This window comes from Cygnus olor, chromosome 3 (assembly GCF_009769625.2).
Source record: "Cygnus olor isolate bCygOlo1 chromosome 3, bCygOlo1.pri.v2, whole genome shotgun sequence".
Lineage (NCBI taxonomy): Eukaryota > Metazoa > Chordata > Aves > Anseriformes > Anatidae > Cygnus > Cygnus olor.
Window position 1 is genome coordinate 6,260,222 of NC_049171.1, and position 22,112 is coordinate 6,282,333.

Below are 22,112 nucleotides of genomic sequence, written 5' to 3' on the forward strand. Positions count from 1 at the left end.
CCTTTAAGGAAGGAGAAAAAACTCTGACTTAAGTGTTTTGCAAGATGCAAAGAACTCTGGGTAGGAAATGCAGAGGTCCTGATAGTGTCATTCCAAGGCTTTCAAATGTTATTCTGCTCTATGGATGCCATATTTCCTACTGTGGTTTGAAAGATCAGATTACAGGAAGAAATAAAGTTTATAAGCTTCTCCCAACACCATTTTTTTTTTTTTTTTTTATTTCCATGTGCTTCAAGTTCAACACATTACTGCCCACTTGCTGCATGTGGGTGCAGACACTGGTAAAGCACCTTGACCACATCTTCTCTGGCACTGATGGCCATCAAGATCCAAGTTGCACCCCCTCACATCAGGGCCTGCCTTTGTATTCTGCATTCATCTCTTCCAAGAGCCTCTGGAGTAACCATTATTTATTTTAGGGGCTCGTAAGGAAAGTGCACCCAGGCTTTGATTTTGCACAACTCTTTAAAAGGCGTTCTTTCTCTTCTATTAGGCATTTCTAGAATGATTGCCCCTATTTCACATGCAGAACTTCCATGAGTAACCAGCTAAACCCCGACCATATGTTCAATCATGTGATCCCAAGATACCACATGAGAAATCTCAACTAGTCCAACAGGCTTAAGCTGGTATCAGGACACCAGAGCTACTTCCCCAAGGAGCAAATTAAGTGGTGCCAAGGCTCATTCTCAATTCCTGAGGCCAATCGTCAGGGAGCAGCAAGAGAAGGGGTGCCCCTGGAGGAGGATGAGCTGGAAGCAGGGGGTGACCGCAGCACGGGCAGTGCCCTCACAGACCAGGGCCCGATCCTGCAGCATGCAAACAGGACAGGCAGGGTGCTGGGCACAGCAACCACCTCAGCAAGCAATGGAAAAAGGCATGGATCCACCCAGGGGGTCAGGAGCAGCAGAAGACAGGGCCAGAGAGAGGACAGGAAAGGCTGCAGTGTAAGTCCAAGACTACAACACAGGTCTGAGGACAGGACATGAGACATACAAGAACCCACATCATTGTTCAGGCCAGGAATGAAGGCCCCATCCTGACCTCAAACAGAGCTCCTGAACCAATAAGCACAAAGTGAGGCTGGTCTCAGTAACTGAACCCTACCCTATTAACTGACATCTAAATAATTCCAAAGAAAGTCTACTCTTACCTTCTGAAACAGCTATGGAGAATGATCCCTGGGCCTCTGCAGACTCCCAGGCCATCCCTGGAAGTTGTAAGGGACAGTACTATTTGTCCTCAGCCAAAAGCACGTCATGGACCATTTTAACAATTCAGTTGAAAAGATTATCTCACATTACAGCGCTGGAAGCTGTGCCAGAACGTTATTTGATTTACAGCAGCAACACAGCCTAGGACTACAGCATTAGATATTGCACTTCCATGCTTATTAGGATCAAATTTCTTCTTGGTAGAGACTTACTGACATTCACTTGAGCGACCCAAAGTAATACATCAATTTAGACTCTGAAGAAAACTATGACAAGGAAGACAAAACAGATTTTCCCCTTTAGAACTGATCTAATGAATATGCCATAAACTACTCTAGTGTCTAGTTAAATTGTACTTGTCAAGTTTGCCCCTTCTCTCAATTTTATTACTAAATCAGATATAGCCAACTATTTACACAGCCTTACCTTGCAGCACTGCTAGTATTTTTCCCTAGAAAAACAGAATCTGTTTTACCAGGTTTACAAGCAAGCACAATAAATAATTTCATTTTTTCACTTCCTAGCTATATACAGGAAATTACAGATGAAATCTCGCAAGTGGAGTAAGGAAACAGTTCAGAAATATGTGAAAAAGTTGATAAGCAAGATAAAAAAGGTGCACGGCTGGAAGCTGAGCTCAGATAACGAGCCACAATGCACTGCAAAATTTGAATCTGCATTAAACAAGACCAAAACACTGCAAGAAAACACTGATGATGATAAAAATTACTCTGTAAAGTTATTTTCAAAGGCTGAAAGGAAACTCAGCTGTATTTAGGGTGAACACTGCTGTTTGTATTGCACAAAAAATATATTTTGTATTTGATGCTCAAGTGGCAGGGTATTTAAACCTGTATGCCTTAAACTAGCGTGTGTTATCTTTATCCTCCCTCCGTCGCAGAGCTGAAGAGCCATGCGGTACAAGCAGGGGACAGCAGATGGCACCCCTGGCACTCCGTCAGACCAGAGCACACCTCTGCGGATATCCTTCAGCTCTCACACGGCCAAGCGTTCACAGACAGAGCGGGGTTTTCTATTGCCCCAGCCAGGATTTTCCTTTATACCGTATGAATAAACTTCATTTATAACTGTGTAGATTACCTTCGCTATCAAGGTGAATTGCTGCAAGTAGAGATCAGAAGGAAGAAGTGGAACAGTGCTTTTCACATTCATGATTTTCATCCTGAATTACATGATATTGGTGGGTTTTAGTTGGTTTTTTTTAGATACAGTGGATCTGCGCGAGAATCCTACGTTCAAGTCTTCTCTCCCCTAACCTTAGCCCACATGCCAAAGATATGACTGCAAAAAGAAAACAACATAAATGAGATTCAGGTGCACCACAGAGCTCAAAAAAAAAGGTATTACAGAATCACATACTCACAGAATTAACCAGAATTTGAAGTTTTTCCTAAAAAAATCAGTGTTATGGGATACCAAAGCAACCCATGTTTTAGAGGCTTGGGGTTAACAGCAGTCTATATGCTACAAGAAAGTAGATAAAGGATAGCTGAAGGTCCTTCAAAAGCAATGTAAAGTAGGAAGGGCAATAACTGGTAATAGAGTAGAAGGAAAAGTAAGGTAGCTACCAAATACTTCAAGGAGATCAGCCTATCCAGAAACTCTATATTGCATAGTTGCAGTACATACAAGAAGCAGGAAATCCTACAAGTCACTCTCCTCACATGACTTTCAGCTTATGAGGGATTCTGAGGTTCCAGTGTCTGCTGATGTCTGCATTCAGCCCGCACTCCCTGTCAGATACACTGCCAGAAAGTAGCTGTGCTCTGTTTTTCATGGAGGAATGCTTCTCATTCCACGTGCAGATCTGTGCAAGTTTCTGCTAGGGGGGAAGGAATGGGCTGGAACGTACAGGATTATTCTGGGAATGGAAGTTTCGCAGAAAAATCTCATCTTATTTTGTACTGCATTCAGTAAAGGTACTGGTAAGGCATCTCTGGCTTAAGATTCCCACAAACACCAGATAAGGATTTGATTCTCAGACCTGAATTAGATACATCCAAGGCAAACAAACAGTTTGCACAAGCTATTTTAAACGGTTGCTTTCATTGCCACTGCATGTCAATCAGATCGTTCTGTTTGGAACAGGCAGACTATAGTGCAATAGGGTTTTGAACAGATCATCTGAACTGTGCTTCAGTGGCAGCTACCTCCACAAAAACTTCTCAACTTGAATACATACACAGGGCTTGGCACATTGGTTATATTTAAGTCATAAAAGAGCAAGGGGTCAGAAAAAAAATCAGTTATCAAACTGCAAGAGTGATAGATTAAGACTATCAGTAATGAAAATAACAAGTAGGAGCAATTAGAGTGCTCATACCAGAAGCAGCTACATCACGGCACACACAGCAGGTAGAGCAGGCACTACATTTGAGCAATACCTGAAGTAAACTGGCCGTAGTAACAAGGAAGATTTGTAAGAGATAAGGGGATTTACAGGAGACAGGAAGGAGGACAGCAGAACGCTGCTCCGTGATATATTTCCACTGTTTCTGTCGTCAGCAGCAGACATTAAAGGAATTTGGAACTGTCCATGACCAAAGCCTTTAAGTCAGACGGTGAGAAGCAGCCACTCACGTTTATTTGGAGTAACTGCATCACTAGCAGGTATGAACAGAACAGGTCTGGAAGTTACTTACACGAGCATGTATCACTATGTGGTCTGAATTTTCTCTTTGCTTGTTAAACACAGGTTCTTAGGAGAATGCACCTGAAAGCTTTGTAAAGGCAAGAAAGTGAAAACAACGAGTGCCAAAAGAAAGCAGCACTTGCTGGAGTACATTAAGTGCATTCAAAATGGCAAAGGAGCTAGCCTCAGGACTAGTGTCTGCGCTATGTCAAGGCTCTCAGTTTCTGTATGAAGTCCCACGAACTGGAAAACCAAACAAAAATAACATTAGTTTCCAAACTGGCAGAAGGCTGATGCAGATAGCCCTACGGCACGCCCTAACACTGTTTGAACCACGTGAAATACCACCAGAGTCGATGTGAAGGGAACAGGTAGCTGCTGAGCCTCTGAGCAAATCGACTGCAGTTCAGTCAGGGATACTACAGGCACACACTAACAGCATTTTGAAGAGTCATGAAGAAAGAAGACAGAAAGTACACGCATTGCCTGACACCATGGCTTTTAGAAGTCAGCCCCACGGCGCACACAGCTCCATTCCCAAATTAAATGCCTTAAAAACAGGGCCATCTCCCATTCAGAAAGGGGCAGGCACCTCACTTCCTCAGCATCTTCTGAGGTTTATTGGTTTTGTTCTTCCCTCGAAAGCCGCTCAAAATGCAGGAGAAACTGCCAGACTTCTCCATAATACTCGTTACAAGAACATTAAATGCAACATTTCTAAATGACCGCGTGAAGCGGTCTGACAATCTCTTTACGCTTTTTAGGCTAATTGCAAAGTCAATTAGAAAACAACACACCCCGAGTCGAATCCACCCTGCTGCTATGCAATAGATGCCTTCATTACTCTATTGCCAGGGATATCATAATTTCTTTTTTCCATCCTACTGTCATCTAAACTTCCAGCTCATTAGTCTCTGTTGCATGGAAAAGGTTTCTCTTATCCCTCGGAGACGTACACACTGCTGCTACCATATTTGCAACTCCTCTGCTTCTGTATTAAGTTTCAAAGCCCACTACAGAAGTCACGTAATCCAAGCAGGGTAAAGTGTCTATAAAACACAATCAAATTATAGCGAGAGAACCTACGTCGTTAAAAGGAATCACGTTAAAGCAAGACGATAAAAAAGAAGTGCAAGATACTTCATTTTTAACACCATTCATGCACTCATACTGCACAGGAAACTGAGAAGTGGAACAAAAACCTCAGCTGACAGAACGGTGCAGCTTATCAGCGGATCTGTTACAGTTTACACTGCCTGAGGATCTGATCTGAGAACAGCCACAGAGAAATCCCCGCACTAAGGCAGCGAACGCTCTAACTTCCAGCAACCTGAAAGAAATACGAAGTGATTTGGCACAGAAGACGCGTTTTGAAATGCACAGAAGTAACTGATAATTCCTTTCACCTTGATTCAACTCGGAATTCGATCTCTCACCTCTCTGCTCAGATCTATTGTGAAATTTGTCTTAAGCAAGGCTGCAGTCTGAAAGCTGCTGGCTCTCTTTGCACCTTGCGTTACCCAAATTCACCTTCTAGGATCTCTCTAATTTTTCAAGACTACGTTCCCTTTCAGGCATTTTTTTTTTCAACCTCTATTAAGCATTATTTGATTTATTAAACAACCTCTGGTGCAGTGTCCTTAACATTTATTTTGTATGAAACATTTGAGAAATTCCCTTAAGTAACCGGTAATTAGAATTGTAAATTTACTATTTTGAGTGTGATTAAGCCAGAACATAGCTTCTTTGAATGCAATGCCTTCACACATTGGTGATAAAGGCTGACCTTCATTTAGAAGCCTTTTCCTTGGGCCAGAAAACTGATATCTGAACTTGTGGATGGATTAGACCCTCTGATGGCATTAAAATAAGGAACAGCTGCTGCCCTAACCACATTAGGGTGGCTTTACTGCACTTTTTGATTACTATCAGCTAGAAAAACAGGTTTTCGTTGACTTCACAATGACAGTTTGCTAGAGGGAGAGGGGCAAAATTGTTTTTTATTATTAGCAGGTGTCAGTGGTTAAGACCTGCTTAGTGGAACAAACCAAGGAGTTTACTATGAACTAGAGCAAGGCAGCTTTTTCCTTGAAAGACGCAGCTCTTGCATCAGTAGACACCAGAAAGGTTGACTCGGTTCTTTACCACACACTGTGCCAACATAAGTTGCAGTTAGGTGTAAGGAAGTTCCTGTGGAAATTATTGCTGTTTTACTACAACAAGTGCAGCCTGGCATCCATCTTCCTGGCTTTATAAAAAAAAACATGCTGCACCTCAGAATGCCAGCTGAGGGAAAGGGGAAAAAAGCAGGAGTAAAGCGGGTCAAGAACAGCACCGGTTATAATATATCAAACCCTCTCAAACTTGGTAAATATGACAACTTAGAAAACTTGGTAAATATAACAAAATCACATGGAGAGATTGCTGCTAGATTCTCTTGCTCATCATCCCAGAAAGCAACACATCCTGCTATAATCCTCAGGAAAAAAGACTGCATTCCATGTACACACAAAGTCTCACACGTTTTTGCATGGGATAATCAGAAGGAATATAAAACCTACAAGAAAGCCTTCTCTGTCAGCCGATGTCCTCGGTTGAACTCCCGTCCTGGCCAGTGCTGGTAGCAGGTTAAGAGAAAGGCACACTGGCCTCGGTGCTCCAGGCCAGACCTCGGCTTCCTCAGAGATCAAAAGGCATCTGAGTGCAGGAATTTAGTTCAACCTATTAGAGGAGACAGACAACTGCAAAGTGGAATCTTAATCTACATTTGTTCAGTGTTTAGGGATATCTGGATGAGACCTACCCACAGTTTATCCTACAGCGTCCATTGTGTGAGTGAAAGGAGTAGTTAAAATCGGAATAATTCTTTACTGCCTTACAGACGAGACCTTGCAGCTCCCTCTGGCTCTCACAGCCCACGCTTTCTCATGACACAACAGCAGGTCCTCCTAACCCTCAGCATGAATTTACCAACAGCTACCTGAACATGTCTCATTATTTAAAATTCTGAATATTTTAGAGGAATGGATAAGAAAATTTTTTTTTCTTTTTTTTTTTTTTTTTTTGTAAAAGTCCCCTGAATGGTCCTTTCCCATGAAAGATTTCCCACCCCCCTGGTTTCTTGAGATAACCCTCTAGGCTGCAGGGTAGAGCATGACCACAAAAAGCTGATACTAGAAGAATTTTTCCATAGCTGCTGTTAAGGAGAAAAGTACGTTTCCAAATTTAAAAAGCAGACAGCAACCGCCGTATTATGGGCTCTGGAAAGAACATCAATCAGTTTATTTTAGTGACTTACAAACAACCAGTATAGCTAGATGCTTTGAAGCACTGCTCCAGATTTCAACAGCAGCAAATAGGGTCCCACCTTTAGCCCAGTTGGGCTCGTGCCAGGCGCGTTCTCCCATTGAAGCAAGGGCATTTGTGCTCCCAGGCACCCTGAGCACAGATGGGAAAACCACCCCAAGCATGGGCTGAATTGTTAGACAGCATCCACGTTACAGGCATTTCGGGCCCAGAAATACTCACGGCTTATATTTTATTCGTTTCTTTTTAAAAGAACGTTTCTGGGAGTAGGAATTAAACATTTGTTGAATTGAGGAATATATGGAGCTTGCTAATTCCTGGATGTCAACGGGATAATTTTGGCCAAATATACCTTCTGCTGCCATAAGAACAGCGCACGTGCCCAGATTGAGCCTGGCCATGCTGCTGTACGCACGCAGTCTCAGTATGCCCTTTATGCTTCTTTGAAGGCTACCAAATCAGGAAGGTGATGCAGTGCTCCAGAAAAATAGAAACACTGAAGCCTGTACGAGGCAGGCCCACCTGAGAGGGAAGGAAGAGGAAGGAACGCTCAAACCAGACCAGGCTAATGACTCCTTACAGTTCCATTAGAAATTCTGCAGATCATTTCAAAGACTGGTGTCAGACCCTATATACACGTATAAATATGTAAGACAACTCGCTCAAAAGGCGGCTCTTAACAGCAACAAGAACAGTTTTAAATAACATCCTTATAAATACATGTGAAAATACTGAATAAGCAAGGCACTCTGATCAGAGCAATTCATTCATTTTCTTTCCCCGAATTAGAACGAACATGTCTTAGATCCCCAAATGCCAACTTCCCTGTTGCCCTTTCTCCGGTAAAACCTCAGCACCTTGCTCTTGCTGTGGTTCTGTGGTCCTAGGGGCTACCAGCCAGTTTTGGGATCTTAGCAGCAGTCCTGTTCAGACGGTTCATACTGCGCAGTACGTCCACCCTCACGTTGCACTTCCTGACAGTACTCGCTACCGAGCTGTGAGTAAAACACAGAAACAAGAGGTGCACCCAGGAGCTGTTACGTCAGCATCCCGTTCTGTCAGTCACCACAACTGACTAAAAGGTCCAGCAGCTGCACCCCAAAAAGTTAATAGAGGAAGATTTACGAATGATGAACACCGATTCAGTCACACTGCGGAAAGCACTTTTATCGCAGGACTGAATGATTAAAGACTGTCACTCCAGCACATAAATTGGACGGGACCTCAGCTGCAGAACAAAAAAGCTTGTAAATCTTTTTGGTTGAAATACTGTAATGCACAGGTATGGATCAGATCACAGAGGAAGGATTTGAGATGAGTTAGATGAATTACACAGTAAATGACAAATGCCATTGGAAATGAGTTGTATTCTGCATACCTCCCACAGGCAGAACAAGGGACAATGTTTTAATGCACTGGGTTTGGGTGGCAAGGGCCTGGTAGCGAGGGGCTGCAGGGGGGGGTCTCTGTGAGCAGAGCCCAGCAGCTGCCCCATGTCAGACCAGAGCCAGCTCCAAGACGGACCTGCCAATCACAGCTTCTGTGATCACACCGGAGAAAAAAAAGAAAAAAACACACAAAAATTGCTCTTAGATGTCTGTAAACCACTTGCCAGAGAAGAGGGGAAGACAACTCCTAGAGGGCAGCTGCGAGTCACGAAGGACACTGCTTCTGCAGCCTTTTGGTGCAAGCTGTGTTTGTTTATTATTACTGGATGCACGTACAACGTATATTAAAGGATTTTGTTTTTCATACAGAATGATAGGGAGTAACACTCATCCCCTGTCCGAAACAGAACAAAACGAAGTAGAGATTCCACAGCACAAGCCCCAGCCTGCACCACGTGGCACCTTCTGATCACATTATTGTATCAGCAGACAGCCACCTTAAAAGGTAGAAAAACTGAAAGTAAAACAAAGCAACAGCAAGTGTACCAGGAAGGCAGAACGAAGGCTGCATTCCATTCCAGCCTTGGAGCGGTGACTTCATCTTGCTAGGGTGACTTTCCACTGGGGCCAGGCTTGAATACTAATATTAGAATAAAAAGAAGCGTGCCACCCTCCAAATACAATGATGACTCAACACCTAGAGGCTTCAGTGATGTAATATGGCCAAAGAGGTTCAGACTTCACAATCCAGATTTTAAAAGCAAAGGCCAGAGGAGTAAGTCTCCCCCTGCAGAAACAAAGCCTGCCTCCGACAGCATCATCCCGAATTAGCCTGTAGGAAAAGGGAACCAAAGAAACATCTCATGCATGGCAGCAGACACGCCGGCTCCACTTTGTTTAGAAGGAGCACTGAACAGGCAGACCCGTTTCACTGCATGCTCCAGAGTCAGAAAGCATCGGGAGGAAGTTTCTGTTCCAGGAGTAACACATAAAAGTTAAAGACAACACAGCAGGCCACTCAGCTGTCCAACGCCTTTTACTGCGCTGTAAACACAGCCGTAGGAGCACGAAGATCTGCTTGGTTGAGAAAGCTGAATGCAAGAACAGAGGAACATAGGTCCCCAAGCCAGAGCTCTTGTAAAGCATCGTCCTCGGACAGGTTTTCCGGCGCGCACTTGAGATAACCTTAAATCCTCCTCAAGGCCCGAGCTCGATAAGCTAAAGCAAAATCAAAGGGAGTCTAATGCAGGCTGCTGTAGGAAAATCAGGAAGTCATCCAATAGATGTCAGTAAAGCTGTAACGGGAAAGAATCCCTCTAAAAACAGCTGCTGTTTTTATTATAAAGTCCTTCCATTAAAGTAGGACTACTGTTTTCATTGACTTAGTTTGACTTTTCTACTCCCTTTCCCCCCACTCCACTAAGCTCACAGTTCAGGAAACACATTTTTATCACCTTCACTCCCCAGCTGTGCATTAACACACCAACCCATCCCATCAGGAGAATAAAGGCACGAGAGCTCATCGCTCTTCAACACACAGAATTGCAGCATGGCTGGGGGGCCCAGCCCCACGTCCCTGGGCTCGGGGGGCTCTCCAAGGAGCAGCCCCTGGCCCCTCTCGGGGCAGCCCGTGCCAGGGCTCCGGCACCCGCCCAGCCCAGCAGTGCTGCCTGAGGGGCAGGGGGAGCCGCCGGGGCTCCAGGCTGGGCCCGGGGCCTCTGGGCCTGGCCCTGGGCACCGCTGAGCAGAGCCCGGCTCCGGCCTCTCCGCACCTCCCTGCGGGTACTGACGGCCATGGGGGAGCGCCCCCGGAGCCTCCTCTGCTCCAGCAGAGTCCCAGCTCTCAGCATCTCCCCGTGGGAGAGGTGCTGCAAATCTTACCTGCCCTTTGCTGGGCTCCCCATGATAAGTCCGCGTCTCTTTCACAGTGGGGAGCCCAGAATTGGGCACATTTGGCCATGTTTTTTGTTTTTTTTTTTAAATGCAGAAAAATAATAATAATAACGACTTCGGCTCTCATTTCCTAGGCAGCTCCACCATAACTAAGTTGCTTGGAAACTGATTAATCATTCTTTATCTGAGTAACTCTTGGCTTTAGTAGGTGCTGCTTCCAGCTTGAACCAAAACAGTGAGAAAAGAAGAGCTTGCAGCCTTAAACAACCCAAGGAAACGCATCTGCCCCTCATGTAAGCGTATTCTAATAGTGACATATCTGAGTAAGCATCTCCCAAGGCATTACAGCATCTTACAGAGCCGAAGACGCCTCACTATGACAGCGTGCTTACCGGTTTCAGCCTGGAGGAGGTTACAGTCACAGTACAGGAGTTACAAAAGGACGGTTTTACAACACGGTGATGTACATTTAACACTTTCGCTGTGCTTTTGTTATTATCTGGAAAGCCCGGGGGCTGCACGTTGCAATTAACAGTTAAATGAACGCATTTCCACCCTCAGGAGCAGAGCCGTGCCCTTTGGCTCTTCACGACTGGGTTATCTGGAAAGATAAAAGCAGCAGCACCTCCCCGCAGTCCCTCTGTCAGCCAAAAATAACAGTCTCAATTTTGCCATATCTTGCTAACATAACGAGTCCCACCAGTTTTTCCCCCTGGAGACATGCGACAAATCCCAGGATTTAGGAGTAATTTTATTTTTAATTTCTTTCAAAATAAGACTTCTGTGACCCGAGCAGGGCAGTGCTGTAAGCTCCAAAATAAACAAAACCCACCCCTTCCACTAACTGGTTATATGCCAAAACAAATAAAGAATACAAGACAATGATGGGGACACAGACAAATTTGATCCCAGCTTTGCAAAAGCCCCGTTAATTTAATTCTTCAGGCCTTTGTTTTGCGTTAAAACCTACCTAAAAAGCACAGCATTTTCTAATCACGTTGTGAAGAACATACAATTTGACTTTAAGAAGAAGAAAGCTGTTTATGTGGATAAATAAAAAAATAACAGCCTTCCTTCAGTCGTAGGGAGCTGTTAGTGCACTGAAGCTGCTACACCACCCCGTGTAAACCCTCAAATACCCGTATCACCAACCCAGCTGTCCAAGGCACTCCCTGGGCCCTAGTTGAGATTTTTTGCCTAGAATACAGGTCTAAAAGAGTCCCTCTGTTCAGGCAGAGACCTGAGGGTGCCAACCAGGAGAAGACTCGAGCCCGGCCTGACACTGCTGTAAGAACTCCTCACGGTCAGAGGAAGAAGGTACCTTCAGCTGCCAGCATCCCCGTGCACAGGCAGGGCAGGAGGCTTCCTAACAAGCGCTTTATGACCCCGTGGCATTGCTGAAAGGGTGCACCTGATACAAGGCATGCTAAGGGCAGATGAAGCAAATCAGCTTATCCACAGCGCAGGTGTACCTGCAGCCAAGTTCCCCCAAGGCCGCCCCAAGCACAAACTGGAATTCACCCTGGATGCGATACAGAGTAGCTACATGCCTTCAAATTAAAACAAAAATATTTAAGGCACTCACTTTGAAACACTTTAGCAAGCCTCTTGCTTGGTTATTTATGTGTTAAAAGCTTCAATTTGACAGCTCAGCTTCTGTAACACTTCAGGTAACGCAGTGTTAAAGCTGTCAGTGTGAATCCTTTACGTGACTATTGCTGCTCAGAAGCTTATATATTTAAGCTTTGTTTATGCAGCAAGTTTGCACGCCAAATCAAAATAGCCATTCATACTGGCAAGTTTCTCTTCAAGCTAACTTGCAGCTGCTGAACCATTCAAATCTCTTTTTTCCTCCAAGTACATAAAGTCAAAGATACTGCAAAAGCTTTACTTTCTGCAAAGTTGGTAAAAAAAACCTCCTGCAGATTTAATAATTACTGTAGTACGTTCTTTTAAAAGAGCAAACTACAGCAGTAAGAGTTAGTGTACCACTGTGGATTAGTTGGATCAATATATAATTAATGATATAAATCGTTAGCAGTATTTATTAATTGTGATTGTTTGAGATTTTTAAATGTTTAAGTTCGTAACTTGACAATATTTCCTATTGAAATCATGTGTGCCTTTATCCTGTAGCAACAGTTAATAATAGAAAGGATTATGAGTACAAATCAACTGGGAACGCAAGTATGTGTTCTACAGGAATAATAAAAGTCATAATCAGCTCCCCAGGTCCTTGTATTTAATGAGAAACCTGAGGTAATCCCATCTAAATATAGACTTAGCAGAGTAAGTACTTACCTGCAAACAGAGCCGTTCGATCCACGTCACCGACGGACAGTTTACGGACACGGAACAGGGGACACCTCCACAACCCAGCTGCTGCTCTTAAGACAAATCCTTAAGTCCTGCAAGTCCACGGGGATTGCCATCCCACGTACTTACATAATCTCCCATCCTATTTTCTAACTAAGCCCCCACCAGAACGCAGCCCTCAAAAAGAGGGAAGCTCAGAAGCGCGTGGGGACAGAATCTCTGCAGGGGCAAGAGAGATTCTCTAGTTCTAGGCAGGCTTTTGTCGTCTTCCTTTGAAACTGTACTTTCAGAGCCTTTTAAAGTCAGAAATACCTAGGAAGGCATTCCCAAACCTCTAAAATATGCATAATGAACTTTACTAAAGTGGAAAATGTTTACTGGTTTGTTAAATTCCACAAAATGGCACAACATAAATGTATGGTGCTTATGAGCAAGAGGACTGCAACAGAATAAAATGATGTGCTGTTTTCCAAGACTGCAGTTTAGAGTGTAGGACTTTTAAAAAATATATAAGTACCACAGCACTACACAAAATGATTGTATCTCAACTTTTACTCCCTTTTCATCTGCATTACTCAAACATACACAAGACATCACTATGGAATACAAAAGAATCTAAAAAAAGAAACCAAAACACTGCAAACAATGGCACTTGCCTAGCCTCAACAAATGGCACTTCCAGCATCTCTAACAGAAAGCCTGCATCCCTAGAAGCCCTGTTCTGTTTTCCTTTCATGTGGTAACTTCCCTGCTATTACAAAGGCCTCTCGTCCTTCCTGGCTTTGCGTCCACCCCAGCAAATCCGCAGTTTTATCAGCCAGTTCCAGCCAAAACTCATCCTCACTGCCACCTGCTTGTGTCCAAATTAAATATTCTGGACAAAAAAGTTAAGTAGCTTCAGATGTGCCCCGACTTATTAGCCCTGACTTCATCAGACAATAATGCCAGTTTGATATTCCTGACATCTCTATCAGGAAGAATTCCAAGCTTAGAAACATGACCTAAAGGCATCCTGCAGAATGTGGTGTGTTTTTTTGTTGTTGTTGTTTTGGTTTTTTATTCAAGAAGCATATATTGTTTCAGCCATTCTCTTTTAGGCTAATTGCAGAGTTGGAAAATATTCTCACGCAGTTCCTCTTTTCTTTGTTCCACTAGCACTCATTTTAGGTCTTTCAGGCAAGAAAAAACTTAAAACCTTTGAGAAAACACAGGTAAGGCAGCCTCCCATTGCAGCAGTATGTGACAAGCAAGCAAGAGGAACCCGCTTTCATGTGTTTAACTTTGCCACCTCCATCATGACTGCGACTACAGTTGCTATGGAGACACGCACCCACATTTCAGTATTCTGCAAACCTGAACGGGAGAAAAACATTTTTGTTCACTGTAGTTGGCAAAAGGGCTTTTAGGCTCTTGAAATCAACAAAGATCATAGTAGAGCATTGTTGCCCACCTGAAAAAAAACCTCATATGCAATCCAGTTGCTTTGCACATGACAGATTATCTCATTTCTGTTCCCTTGAAACTGCAACCAACACAAACATCACACAAGTCGTATGTTTCTCTTCTACTGAAAGTACGGAAACTGGCACGGTACCTTACTGTCCTCGCTTTCAAACACCGACTGGTGAACATTACAAGCAAAGAGAGAATTCGGGAGATCGTTGAAGTCAAGTATTTCGTGGAAATCTTCTTCTGTAAAACACCTCTTTAAGTCGTTGTCGCCATTGATAGAGTAGAGCAAGAAGTGTCCTCCATCCTCCGGGATGCAGCCGTAGTGGCCGAGGCCTCTCATGCCAAAGAAGTACGAGTCTCCCCTCATCCCTAGCAGCATGGAGAAGAGAGACACGGTTATGTTACACTTTAAAATTGTATGTACACAAATATAGAAATTCTTAGCTCGGGGCTTAAGTCGTAGGAAGTATATTCCACTTTCACCGAGGCTCAGAGAGGGACTTGGCTGTCATCTCACTTACTAGCATGGCAAAGGCCTAACAGTATCAGCACAAGCCGCTGAACACATCCAGAAAGGAGGCATGACTTCAGTCCCTGTAAGAAAACACTGTGTTGGATTTGGGTTTAAGAAAGTCCCGTGTGTTCCTGGGAAGGCAGGCTGGTGCTGCTGAGCTCGCAGGCGGCCTAGAGAAAGAGTGTAATGCACTGGATGAGAAGAACACATTTCGAAAGTGACACCAAGCTTCACCTCAAAGGAATAAAGATTACCCTGTTGAAAAGCAGCATTAGCACAAAAAACATCAAGAAAATCAGCACAACTAAGACACATTACAGAGAAAAAAGCCCATTTTTGGGTGCAGTTCGAGGACAGAATGTACTCTGTTTTTCCATCCCCATTAAAATGGGAACAGAAAAATTGCTAATGACATTAGGAAGCAAACAATGAAGCGAGTGAAAAGTGGACCCAAGCGATAATTCTTATCGCTTTTTAGGAAAATCCTGCTATCTTTGGAGGCTTTACCCCCACATCCATCTGAGTTAGAAAAATCATTCTAAGAGACACTGTAGGACCCAGAACAGGCTCATACATCAAACAGTATCCCTACTGTTGGTACAGGAATCAAACTGGAGCACGGGAATGTCCAATTAATCATCAGTATGTTCGTAAGTGTAAATTCAGGTATTTACAGTGACTGGCCCAGCCTCTAGTACAGGTGTACTAAACCAGCTCCTGCCTGTAGCCTCCCTAGAGCTCCCCATAAGCCGACTAGAAGCAACGCAGAGGAATGATTAACACCCTCCTACTGATGTTTCTTGCAGTAACAACATGCAATCAGTGGCTTTGTTCTCTCCTCGTAACGTAAGAGGTTAGAGTTATATAAATACAGCACGCTCACCTGCTTCAGACTTGCCCTTGTGCTACTGCATGCTTGCTGCTCTCTAGTAATAGTTGTAAGTTTTGGTTCAACTACAGTTTGCACAACTGCTGTCCCAAAAGTCAAGCCCTGGGGCTTCTTTAGACTTGATCTCAATAGTCCAACCCACAAGGCCAGGCCAGGCCCTTGTCCAGAGGTACAGTCACGTACCTGTTAATAGGGCACAGCAAAACAAGACAAGGATGCAGCGCTGTAAGAAAGCGGGGGGCACTACAAAAGCCTCGGGTTAATTCCCTCTGGTCCTGCGTCACCCCGAGGACAGGTTTTCAGCTCTCAAATCCTCACCGGTATTTTTGCCAGCTCAGCCCGACACCAGCACAGCCTGACTGTACACTTCAGTGTGAGCACACCCAGGGAAGTGCTATAAAGAAACCCTCACAGCAGCCAATATTTGGGAAAAAAAACTTAGGTTCAGAACACGTCCCAACTCTAGCAAGAAATATCAATAGGTCATTTACTCCAAACAGTAACCTCTGTGCCTGTTTGCCATCACGCCTAGCTCGCACTAAGATTACATTCATTGCTTTTAGGTTTACAAAATAAGCCTCGAGCTCCATATGTTACCAAATACAACTTACGTGGTAAAGCAGACTTCCTAATGAGCATGAAGTCTTTAATTCCCAACAGGCAAATTACTTGCAGTCAGCGGAGCTACGGGGTATTTTACAGTCACACTGGGCAAGCCCCTTCCCCCGGACGCAAGCATTAAGCTGGAAGAGCCCACTCAGCAGAGGGATGCTTCAACAGCAACCTTACACAACAGACTCAGGAGGTTAAAGAAGATGCGAGCTGAATCTCAGGGGCCATAGGAAGTCCCCGTATGAATTAACACCCAACAGGCGTTCTAGCGATGAGGAAGAGATGAAACAACTGGGAGGAGTGAAGTTTAGGGTCCGCAAGAATCTCCTAGGATGTGACAAAACAGGAACCTGGTGGCTGAACGGGACTTCGAGCCAACGTACAGCAACAGATGCTGTTGGTTTGTTCTCCATAGGCACGCTAGCTGTTTTCTCCAGATCTAATTTTTAGTCTAATGAATAATCTTCAGTTTCACTGCAAGGTGTAACAGTAACGTTAAAGATCACTTTATGGCTGCCAACAAATTGCATGCATCCTGTTCCCAATCCCCGATGCATAACAAATCTATTAGGGCTTGCAAACAAGTAAGGGATCTTAATACATGGCCAGAAGTCTGAAAAGTCTCCAGGCTTCTTCACTGAAGAGCTTTTTTTTTCTTTTCCTGGGAGAGTCGTATTATAAAGTTAGGAACTGAGCAAAGCTACAGCTTGTTTAGCGAGCCGCTAAACAGAGGAGAATTTGGAGTTACAACAGGGAAGTCGGAGTTACAACAGCATTCAGGTTCCTGACCACCTGAGCTAGTACCAAGGAAACAAGTACGCAGCACAGCAGGCAGTTCTCCAACATACAGCTTCACAGTTCGTCTGAGATCACAAGCTAACAAATATTCTTCCAACACTGCGTGACAGCAGTTTTGCTCTGCTGAAGCTCTGTAAGCAAGAGGAAAGCTCGCTCCTTTTTTCAGTCCGTTCTTGAGACAGATTTGCTGTCCTGCACAATTAGGAGTATGTGCATGGAGTAGCTTCGTACAGCAAAGTAAAGTGTGTGAAAAACAGGGAGCGTACCGCACAGGATCAAGCATGGCACCACGATTAAAAAGAAATCTCGCTAACGCTCCCCGAAAGAAATAAACTGCCAATGAGCCTGAGCCCAATGATAATCAGGGAGGACAAACGCACTTCGATCAACAGCATTTGCTGGCACACTTCAAACCCTTGGGCTGTAAATTCAGTCTCCAACTGGATAAACCAGCACTTCTGCCAAAAGATGCAACACAATCCATCACCTCAGGCTGCCCGCTTCCAGCACCAGCTGCTCTCAGCACAGAGACAGCTCCTCACCACCTCCTGTGCTGGGGAAAGCATCTTCTGCTCCGCTTCATGGCACAGCCACACCATCCATACAGCTGATACAAAACACAACGTTTACTGACTTTGCCTAAGGAAAAAAAGTTTGGTTTTGTAACTCCAATAAACCCACTGGGAAGTTAACTGAAAGAAAAAAAAAAAGGAAAGAAAAAAGAGACAAAAATAGAAGAGGCCACCAAAGTTTGGGAATGGGCAGGTCACAGCAGAGGTTAGGATTGTATTTTGCAGCAACAAATCTACTCAAAGCACTCACGAAGTTACGATCTGAGCTTTCACAGCTCTGCATTAACTTCATAACAGATCACCATATCACAAGTTATTCTCAGCTAGTCATGAGTGGGAATTCTTACCTTTTCGGCATTATTTATAAATTTAGACGTATATAATACAAGTCATAGCTACAGAGCCTTCACTATGTCTATCAAAAACCTTAAAACTCATGTGTTTTGCTGCTGTTGTGTTACTTTGAGGCTTTTTTTTTCCCCGAGTTTGCTCAGCCACTTCAGAAGTCCTGCCAAAAATACTCTTTCCAATTATTCCAATTTAGAACAAAAGAATTTAGATTTCAAATTCCCTAAAATAATTAATTCTAATTCACGTTTACTCCATGAACTGGATTGCTATACATAAACACAATTGAGCGTCATCCTATATGCAACAACAGTACAATCACTGAATCACGTTTCCATTTATATTAAAGCTCCTTTCCATGGCTTCTGACAGAGTAAGCCACATTTCCCATGGACCATTTTTCATGGTTCCTTTTATATTTTCACAAAAACCTGGAAAGTCATCCAGGCAAGGGTAAACCCCTCTCGTTTTACTTTATAAAAGTAAGGAGTTTTGCTTCTCCCTCTCCAAATCAAGATTTTTTTCAAATGCTTAAGAGACCAGACGTTGTCACACGGAATTTAAAAGAAATGGTAATGCCATATAAACAATCCAGCAATGCTAAGGCATCATCCAGCACCTACAACGATAAGAAATTTGGTCAGCAACACCACAACCTGGGACCACACAAGTAAATTCCACAGCAGGACCCAGACACCAGGACACAAACAAAATAAACCCAAGTTCATGTAGCCATTAGCCAATACTCACAGCTTGGCACTTGAATGTATCCCCTTCAAATGAAGCTCACCTGCATGTCATCTGTGTTCCTCAGTCTTATTTCTGAATTTTGTGTCGGGTTTTGACCCTACACCTTCAAACAAGAAGTCACCGTACACTACACGGATAAGAGTATCCCAATAACCGGTTCTGTTAACCTTTGGGAAATTGCATGAGCCACTCCCCTTCCAGACCCTATGGGCCATCTCCTTGTTACTTCTGTGCAATTCACCTGCAGGCTGCTTCACTTCGTGCTGGCAGAAATTATTTCCCATTTCTCCTCCTGTGGTCAAGGGGTGCAAGAGCTTGTCGTTTGCAGTAGCTCAAAACATCACACACCTGAAGTTTTCACCACATCCTAACGTGTTTCAAAGGACCAGTTGCTTAAATCTGACCACACGTGTATAGATTTATCCGCTTTATTTATGGAAATGAATTTCCTCAGTGACCATTTTCCTGTCTCAAGAGTTTTTGTAAAAGAACCCCTTGGGGACATCAAGAAACAGGCACGTATCTCTTCAAATTGCTAGGAAACTTTACTTTTATTATTATTATTAAACACTGCTTGCCATGACAAACAACAAGACTAAAAATAGCATAAAGCAAACAAAATGTTACAAATAGAAGCTTTAAATATAATCACTGTAAACTAAAGCTATTATTGAGTTCTGACTGCAAACAGTAATCTACAGGAATCGAGAAAATTTGGAAAAAAACAAAGCAATCAAGTTGCAGTTGTGTTTTGTGGTTTTGTTTGTTTTTAAGAAGGGTCCAAGGCAAGTGCAGGGATCCTGCCTCTGCTCCCACTAAAAGCAAGCAAGTTTTACTGTAATTCTAACAGATGGGAGAAAAATAAATTGAAAGCTGCCCAAGTAAGATTTTCCTGAAACAAGGAAAATGTTTTACTTGAATTATTCAATGAGTTAATGGAAGAGGAGTTACCCGTTTCCTTAGCGTTAGCTTAAGGATGCAGTGCCTGTTGAAGCCAACTGGAGCCACACAGAAGACACGAGTGTAGCGGGAAGTTCAGATGGCAATAGCCTACCGAAATTTCATTCCATTCTGTAAAATGAACACTGGAGGTTAGCATTATTTTCATACGCTGCTAATTCTTCACTATGGAACGCCCCCGTGGACTGAAATGGAGACATGTTACTTAATTAGAGAGCAGAATGGGACCTTGTGAGACAGCACTAATGAACTGCTGCAGTTCACAAAGCAACAGACTGCAGTCACCCTTCCCTGAAGCTTCTCCCCTGCATCCCCCACCTGGGCACTGACTGTTCCCCTCACAGCCACACAAATTACTGGCACATTTTAGCTCCCTTTTGGACGGCACCACACAAAAATAGCGCCCATCTCCACTATTCCTGTTACAGAAGGGGCAGAGTTATGAGGAAGAAGATTTTTTTTTTTTATGCTAACTGTTACAAATCCCAAATGTTCTAATCCTTTCCATTGACATTAGAGCTGTATTAAATTTAGCTGAGCCTTTGTAACTATTTTTGGAGGCTTTTAGCATCCAAAGGGGCTATTCACTTTTATTCATCTAAAGCAGGGCTGGCCAGCTCAAGCTGTTCAAGACCTGCAAGTGGCTCAAAAGGCTCCCGTGTGCCTCCCACGCCAGGGCATATGAGTAGTAAAGGAGCTCAGCAGGTGCTGGCTTGCCAAGCAACCCATATCCCCAGCCATGGGGGAACAAGCCAGCAGACACTGGTGCTCAGCCCTACTAAGTCAAGACCCCAGCCCCGTACCACAATGGGAAGACGACACCCGAGATGACATCAGGAGAGATGATTTTGTGATTTAAGGTCAAGAAGTTAGGCTAGGATTAATCAGACATAAGAGCTTCCACGGCACTGTTAATGTATTCAGATAACAAAAATCCACCCAAACCCCAAAGAATAAGCTTTTTGATCACCTTTACTCGCCCCTCAAGCTACTGTATTAAAAGTGAGCCAGCTTTAAAAAGGGCACACGGCATTACAGCGGCACTGGCCTTCAGCCAGCCCTGGCACCTCACACAGAGGTCACTTAGACAGCTCTCAGCTCCTACCACAAACCCCACTGATATACCCCACTCCTTACCCAAACCAACTTGCCCTGCCGTGAGGAAAAAGGAAGAACCCACACATGTCAGAACTGCATGCGAGTGGAGCCATTCACGGTGTTTAACTCTCAGGAGACAGTCGATAGGAGACAGCAGACCCTGTGAGGACAGCCACAGCATGACGAAGGGTGGGCGATCGCTTCCACGGGGCGCTGCCCTGCGGGATGGGAGCCGCCGCTCGCTTCAGCTCATAAGCAGTCAGGATGGGGAAACGTGCAATTCTGACGTGCAGTGCTCTCCAGAACAGCCAAAGGAAAGCCATTCGAGCTATAAAATCATTTTAAATATCTAAAAAACGTTTTGGTATAGCTTGGAATAAAATCTTGGTTTCTTTAAATGGATTTCCTGCTGGTGCACGTAAGTGACATGTAACCAAAAAGCTTTAAGGTCACAGTGCAATGACAGAGATCTTCACTGATAAGCAATGCCCCCGAGTGTGCCTACATGCTATAAGGTTTGGAATAGGTCAGAAACCAGCTCACACAGCCCAAAACTCCCTCAGAAGTTTACGAACAGGACTCCTCTGTATGGCTCCTGCTACGAAGAGTTGGCAGCTCCCAAAGCTGACAACCTGCAGGAGGATCCACTGCTTTCTTGTGAGGTGCCAGCAGGCTTCGTGATGGTTTTATATCCCCACAGCTCACACCTCCACCTGCCCACAACGGACACTCCGTGCTGCAATAACGGGTCCCAACAAAGCAGGGTCCCAGCAGTAGCTCTGCCTTTCCACGGAAAAGTTTTCATCTCCCAAAGGGTGACCAGGAGCCAAGCAGCACACACACCCCAAATCTCACCCCAAAACCCACCTCAGCAGCTCCCAAGCGGGGACACGACGGCTCCATCCCCACCTGCGGGGCTCCTCCGGCCGCACCGCCTCCCCACACCCCGTCCCCTGAGGAGACAAACCCCACACACCGCAGTGCCACGACCCTTTTAAGGGCGGCGGCAGAGCCCTGAGGCGGGGATATCCCTGAGGGGCTGCTCCTCTCTGCCTAGCAGCCCACACTATGGGGTCAGGGCGCTTCCAGGCGACCCCCCCAGCCCCGCCGCCATTTCAGGGGCAGGACCCCTCAGAGCCCCTCGTGAGGGCAGGGCGCTTACATAACCGCTCAAGGCTCAGCAGCGGCCCTGCCCTGTCCTTACCTGCTGCTGAGGCTGGCTCGGCCTCGGCCGCCGCCCTTCCTCCCTTCTCCTCCTCCTCTTCTCCTCCTGCTGCTGCTGCCCGCGGCCGCCCCGCGCCGCTGAGGCGAAGGTGGAGGAGAAGGCGGGCAGCCAGGGGACGCCGCCA

The 22,112-nt window shown here is 44.7% G+C and overlaps 1 protein-coding gene across 2 annotated transcripts in view; it reads right to left on the reverse strand.

The window, feature by feature from the left end:
* The window catches only part of RCAN2 (regulator of calcineurin 2), a 78,611-nt gene extending 56,499 nt beyond the window's left edge, over nt 1–22,112 (reverse strand). Inside the window, exons 1-2 of one of the 2 annotated variants that reach the window (XM_040554280.1) lie at nt 21,968–22,112; nt 14,365–14,591 (exon numbers count right to left, since the gene is read on the reverse strand). In XM_040554280.1, the coding sequence (XP_040410214.1) occupies nt 14,365–14,589 (225 nt within the window). In that variant the 5' untranslated portion in view covers nt 14,590–14,591; nt 21,968–22,112. Of the gene's footprint in view, nt 1–14,364; nt 14,592–14,743; nt 14,764–21,967 lie in introns of those variants that run through there. The other variant, XM_040554281.1, reaches the window with a different exon arrangement.